At 39.1% G+C, this 6843-nt stretch overlaps 2 protein-coding genes across 2 annotated transcripts in view; one reads left to right on the forward strand and one right to left on the reverse strand.

Annotated features, from left to right (window-relative positions):
- mettl25b (methyltransferase like 25B) overlaps positions 1 to 4423 on the reverse strand; it is a 5908-nt gene extending 1485 nt beyond the window's left edge. The window contains 7 exon segments of the mRNA XM_014024567.1: positions 596 to 1080; positions 1083 to 1160; positions 3045 to 3182; positions 3412 to 3474; positions 3559 to 3775; positions 3847 to 3965; positions 4069 to 4423. Of these exon segments, the coding sequence (XP_013880021.1) occupies positions 596 to 1080; positions 1083 to 1160; positions 3045 to 3182; positions 3412 to 3474; positions 3559 to 3775; positions 3847 to 3965; positions 4069 to 4206 (1238 nt within the window). The 5' untranslated portion in view covers positions 4207 to 4423.
- The window catches only part of isg20l2 (interferon stimulated exonuclease gene 20-like 2), a gene marked incomplete at its 5' end in the record, with an annotated part of 50058 nt that overhangs the window by 41379 nt on the left and 1836 nt on the right, over positions 1 to 6843 (forward strand). Inside the window, 1 exon segment of the mRNA XM_014024565.1 lies at positions 5466 to 6206. Within this exon segment, the coding sequence (XP_013880019.1) occupies positions 5589 to 6206 (618 nt within the window).

Below are 6843 nucleotides of genomic sequence, written 5' to 3' on the forward strand. Positions count from 1 at the left end.
ACAATATTCAATTCAAATTCAATTCAAAAATACTTTATTGATCCCAGAGGGAAATTTGGTAATATCTGATGATCGACTCTTTTAAATGAAACCAGAGAGCGTTGACAGAGAGGAGAAGGTAGAAATGACTCAGCCTGGAACTGAAAATATAGATGGAGGACAACAGAGCTGCTTCATGGAAGAAGAACCTCAGCTTAGCCTGTTAGCTTTAGCGTTAGCCCAGATGCTATCACCACATATATTAGCTCAGAGCTACACATTCTCCTGTCGTCACTGAGGTCCTCCATCCACATGACAGAGAGGGGAACGCAAAAATGACTCAGTCTGCAACTGAAAATATGGATGGAGGACCTCAGTTTAGCTTGTTCATCGTGCTAGCTCCGTCCGTGTTAAAATATATTTTTAAAAATTTACAAAACTAAACAGCCTACAGTATTTTTACAGTCTTTATTTTACAGTTAAAATAAATGTTTATCAAATAAAGTCTAATCTTGCAACTAATCAGGGATCTCTTTAAGAAGTGGTACTAGCATAATGAATCTGATAAAATAAAAAAAACTTGAATGAATGACTGGAGGCTGTGGAGTTCACTCACTCAGTAAAAGGTAATAAGTGAGCTTTCTTTATGGTCTGGATTCCCGCCCTGCGGAGATCTGGTCTTGTTTCCCTTATGAATGCCTCCAACATGGCCCGGTAACAGTGCGTCCTGAGCAACTCGCTTCCCTCCCTGAGCCGTCGCACGTAGTCCTCCACAGCGTGGCAGGCCCCCTCTCGGGCCTTATAGGACAGCTGGTGTCCAGGCAACGCCCGCACCCAGGAGCTCATCGGGTAGCCGAAGTCGGAGGGAAACGATTCAGAGGCCGGTGCGAGTGACGAGGGAGGTGTGACCAGTCCTGGAGGGGTGGGGCTCTCTTTGGTTGTGATTTTCATGTAGCAACAGGCCACAGAGGTGATGCTGCGAATGTGTGGGCAGCTGACGAAGTGGCGAAGGAGGGTGGCGCTGAGGTCGCCACAGGCGTGCAGACCGGTCAAAACAAAGTCCGGAGAGCTTGGCAGGCTGGTTTCCTCTTGGTTTGCAGCCTCTTTGTCAACAAGACGGTGGACTGAGCAACCACGTGGCGTGGAATAGACAGGGTTTCAGGAAGCTGGGAGAAGCAGATCTAAGATAAAGATTTTTCTTAGTATTTATATTCTAATGTAATTTAAGAAAACATCCACATTTTTTTTAACTCAAAGTTGCTAAAAAAACACTATTTAAAACAAACAACAAAAACGTTTGCCCTGTCTGTGATGTCTTCTGTCATAGCAGTGTTTTTGAACTGTACTCTTGCTGCTCCCAACTGGACAAAAACAGCAACTACAGGTTCAACTATTTAAAAAAATGTAATGTGCAAAGCTACATCAATTTATATAAGTTCAACTCTGTGGTTAGTTAAAACAGATGTAATGCAATATTTTATGTCTTAATGCCCTGCTTTAACAAACTATGTTGCATGTTAACACATGCTTCAGATGAGAAGCATAGCTGGAAATGTAAAATAACTTAATAAAATGATCACATAATGAACTTCAGTAAATATGACAGACTTAAAGGTCGTCCTAACCTTTAGGGACATCAGGGCTCTAGACTAACTTTTTGCACTGGTTGCACCGGTGCGCCTAACATTTTTTCTTAGGTGCACCAGCATAAAAGTTAGGTGCACCCAAATTTTCAACCACGTCGCATTTAACATCAGAGTTTTACAGYTTATTRTTTWAATCACTGTTCATTAAGGCAACATTAACTCAAAAATAATTAGTTAACAATCTAGTAAACATGAAGTTCTTTGTTTGAACCAGAATTGTACAAGATCTATAACTTACTGAAAAGTATTTAAAGTGATTCTATAAAATTCTTAGTGCAAATGTTTAAGGGCTGAACATCTTATAAACATCTTAAACATTTCATGGTTACATTTTTTTAGACAACTGCCCCTCAAATGGACAACTATTGATCTTTGGCCTTGGATAAACCAGAATGATGAACAGAGAATAATGATTAAAAACAGAAATATTACTAATATTTATCAAAAGGTTGTGCAGATTTTTTAAAAATAACACATAAAAAGTCTGCAGTTTCAGCATTAGTTGACTCTTATAATCTTATATTATTTCAATTAAATATCTAATATGTCTAGTTTTATCCTCCTGAGACCCAGAAGAACTGATTTCAGATACTTGGAATGTAATTGTGGTGAAGTCGATTAAGTGCAAAAGCGGCCTGCTATACACGTGAACATCCTCGTCCTGCTGAAATGATCTGCAGCGCTCAGAGTACATCCCGACTGTTAAATTAACAAGATGGACGAGTGAGCAACCGTCCACATCTTGTTTTCATCTCCAGCTAACAAGAAAGAACTGTTTTTCAGACTCTGATCTGGGTTAAAAAAAAAAAAAAAAAAAAAAAAGCTCCGGTTCGTGAGCGCACGCGCACGTGTGTGTGTGTGTGTGTACAGATTTTTGCTTCATGGTGGGTACAATTATTAAGCATTTCCCCGGTACACACAGCCTGGTGAGGTTAGGGTTTGGGTCAGGTGTGTAGCCAACCTGGGAGGTTATGGTTGGCTACAGAATTGATGGGAAAATGAATGGAAGTCAATGCAAAGTCCCCATGAGGATAGAACAACAAACGTGAGGAGCGGAGCCGCGAGCAGAACGCAGTGTTAGGAGAGATGAGACTGTCAGTGGGCGACCATTGATACTGCTGGATTATTTTTTATGGAACATGGAAACTTTTTTTCCAGCGGGCGACCGCTCCCCATCCCCCACTCGAATGACTGGTCGCACCAGTGCGACCGGACATTTTTTTTAGTCACACTATTAGGAAATCATGTCGCATTTGCAACCAAATTGGTCGCACTCTAGAGCCCTGGACATTTTGAAAAATTTTACAATATATTTGTTAATATGATAGATATGATATTGTTCTGTAATTTCCCTTTGCAATCAAAAAAGTATTTTGGATTGAATTGAATAAAAAGCAACATGCAAAGCAAATTACCAACCTTTTTCTGCTTTTCCTTCTGCAGGACCCACAGTAACTCACTATCATATCTGGAAGCCATTGAAACTAGATCGTGATCAGCCTCAATGGCGGTCACAGACAGTCCGAGCCCAAAGGACAGGAAACGAGTTAGATGACCCTGATTAAAGAGAAATGAATGTAACGTTCAGTTTGTGAAGGCTCACATCTTCAGCTCTATTTTTGACCCCCTAAAATGCCCGATGTTTTCTTCTGTATCCCAACAATCACACCAGATGAGGATTTGTTTGTGTGCTGTACTTTTACTAAAAATGTTATAAAATCCATCAATTTTTTACAAATTAAAAGAGCTACAGATAGCTGATGAATTCAAGGCACGCAAAGGTTACCTGTCCGGAGCCCACATCCACCACTCTCCTGCAGCTGGTCTGGTCACAAAGTTGTTTTACCAGCTGTGAAACAAAGGAAAGATTTAAACACTTAAAACTAATCAGTGTGTATTTATATAAAACACACCGTGACAGAAATGCCTGTACCATGCCAAGCTTTCGAATCTCATGCTGTTTCTTGGGTTTAACGTGTTTCCTGAATATGTGCCCCAGCAGGGAGCTCTGACTCCGGTTTTCCATGAACTCCTCAGGTTTCACCAAATCCGATACCCTGCCTCCGTCACGTCTGCCTTCTCTGGGAAATGCCAGGGCATGAGACGTAGCACGAAAGGCCAAAAGAGACAGGGGCCACACTGAAGGATACCTGTGATAAAAATAAAGCTCTGCAGTTAGTATTTGTGTAATTATAAAAACATTGCATTGTAATGACAACACCTTCTGTCATTATGAGAAGCATCCAGTAGTAGGTCTGCAATCTGTGGATATGAAAGATGCTGCAGCACAGTCTGCCAGGATCTGGGTAAAGTGTGCCACAAGTTTTCAGAGAAGAACTCCTGTAAAGGAAACAATAGATTGGTTTTAACTAAAGCTCTAGGGAATATGTAAAATAATAATAATAACAATAATAATAATAATAAAAAGCATGCCTATACGTACAATAATAAAGGAGTCGCTCAAGTAGCTGTACTGAGACAGAAACGCAGTGAGTCTTTTCGCCAGCTCTTTCTGTTGAACTGAGGAGAAACTTGGTGTAAACATTTCCACATGTTGTGCAGCTGACAGTTTCACTGACATGGGACTTGTAAAGCTAATGCTAACATGCGTTAGCTTGTTAAAGCTGGATTAGTATTCCAGTTAAATTCAAAACTATATCAAATGTTGCACGTGTCACCAACTCGTCCTCAAAGCGAACACCTTTAATATTACGTAGAATGCGGTTACGGGTGAATAGCTTAAACTATGTTACAATGCTAGCAAGACCCAGCAGCTAAACTATCACTGTAAAACTCCGATGCGTTCAGGGACTTCACAGAATTTTCTGTTTTATCGGTAAGCATTAAAATTACAGATCTTATTGTAAATAGTAACTCTCTGCACTGTTAACAGAATCAAAATTAACACTTGTGGACTAGTTAAAAAACAAATATTCATTATGTCAGTGCAAACAAAAACATTTTTTTATAATGAACCTTTACATTGTTACACCAAAAAATGATGGATGTTTTTGTCCCAAACCCTATAAAAATATAAAAAGTCTTCGAATAATTTATATTTTCTTTTATGAATAGTTACATTTATCTATTAACAACTACACTTTAATTTTCGTTTAGTCAAAATTGTCTTGTCTTTAGTGTTTCCGACGCTAAAGGAAGTTCATGAAGGCAGCATGCCCCGGATGTAGAACATCTGCTATTGTCAGCTCCTCCTCATCATGACATCCAGGCGTGTTGCAGGTCTTGTTTTGTGTTTTATATCGTTATTTGTAGATAATACATCTTATGTTATTCATTCTTATTAACCAATAAATGTTGTGAAGCAGACTGAGCTGAATTATCCCTTCAGTAAACTTCAATTTCAGTTGTTATAACCACCGCCGGCATTAGCAAGCTAGCGTTAACTGTCATTATCATCCATGTCAAGACTAAAACTAACAATCAACGACACAACTGTTGCATCTATGAGGATATTTGTATTTCGATTTATTTTTGATTACGTTCGCGTGTTGTTTGCCATCATGAAAAGTATGAAAAATGTTTTAAAACGTTTTAATAATGTCAGCATATAAAAATGAAACAAATATAGTGGCGTCCTGTGGCTGTGGTTGTTAGTGAACAGTTCAGTGTTTTTCACAGCAGTTATAACCTTATAAATAAGTATTCTGAACCACAAACACAGTAACTGAAGACATAAATATTAATTAAGACAACCAAATACAAACAAATCTTGCTTTTAACTTATCCAAAACTCTAGTCAAATTTAAATACTGGCAGGTTCTCTCAACACTAGGTTGGTGAAAGTAGAAAAAAAAGTTTAATCATGTTTTTGTCTTACAGGATGCTGCATTTGAACTGGCTTCAACTGATACAATCAAGGACACAAAGGGAGGAGGACCTGTTAAAGCTTTCAGAATAAGGTGGCCTGTGTTGCACTAAGAAAAGGTTACATTTGATGTTAACATGTCAGATCTTATGTTTAATGTTTGCTCTTTGGATGACACCTCTCAGGGGAGTCATCCAACAGCAAAGGGAAAGAAAAAAAGCAACCGATTTCACAAAAGGATGAAATACTTACAGGCAAAGGGCTACCTTAGAGATAAACAAAATAAACTTTATCAAAAAGACTCAAAAAATCCACACCAGGATGGATCAAAAACTGAAAATGGAGCACCTACCACTGCCAGTGCCTTTCGCAGTAGTGCCATACCTTCAGCATCCCCTCATAACCTGCCGTCAAAGACTATCACCGTGAAAGGCAGGTATGAAAACACAAAGGAATCCACAAACACAAGAGAAACAAGCCCCCGCCCTTCGGTATCAGGATGCCTTAAACCCCCCACAGCACTGCTGGGGAATCCCACAAAGTACCTCGCAATTGACTGTGAGATGGTGGGTTCCGGACCCAAAGGCAGTATCAACCAGCTCGCACGCTGCAGCCTTGTCTCCTACGATGGAGACGTGGTCTATGATAAGTACATCAAGCCCTCCATGCCCGTCACTAACTACCGCACCAGATGGAGCGGCATTCGGCCCAGAGACCTTACCAAGGCCACGCCGTTCTCAGAAGCCAGGAAGGAGGTGAGAAAATCTAAAAAAAATACATAAATATCTGCAACTTTTTATCAAATAAACCTTGCTTTAGCACTTTTTGCAGAAATATCCGAAGAAAACATTAAATGATATCTGAATGTTTTTACTAGTAACTGGCAGTTCTTTCAAGTGATAAAAACTGGAAAGTGCTCCAGCTGACTGATTGTTTAATATTTTACTAACAACAAACCAAGCAGACGATAGCATTGTCATTCCTTCTACTGTGGATTTTGGTGAGAACAGCTCATACTGTTAGAAGTTATTGTTGTGAAGAGAACACAGGTTTCTGTATCACAACTTTAACATAGATCAGGGGTTCTTAACCTTTTTTTGACCTCGGGGCCCAATTTGTTGAACATAAAGTGACACGAGGCCCAGTCACACATTACCAATGTATGGATCAAAAATAATAATTTTTCTAATCTAAATCTTGGTTTAATTTTTATTGTATTTACATCAAAACGAAACTATCATAACTAAATTAAATACACTTACAGTTTACAAGTAAAACTCAAGACATGATTATGACAAACATTTTTTTATATTGTAACCTGCCCATAACAATTATTTGAACAAATACAGCGGTCAATCAACAGACCACTCAGGCTTATCAACACAAAAATAT

The sequence above is a fragment of the Austrofundulus limnaeus genome, unplaced genomic scaffold (assembly GCF_001266775.1).
Source record: "Austrofundulus limnaeus strain Quisiro unplaced genomic scaffold, Austrofundulus_limnaeus-1.0 Scaffold427, whole genome shotgun sequence".
In the NCBI taxonomy this organism is placed as follows: domain Eukaryota; kingdom Metazoa; phylum Chordata; class Actinopteri; order Cyprinodontiformes; family Rivulidae; genus Austrofundulus; species Austrofundulus limnaeus.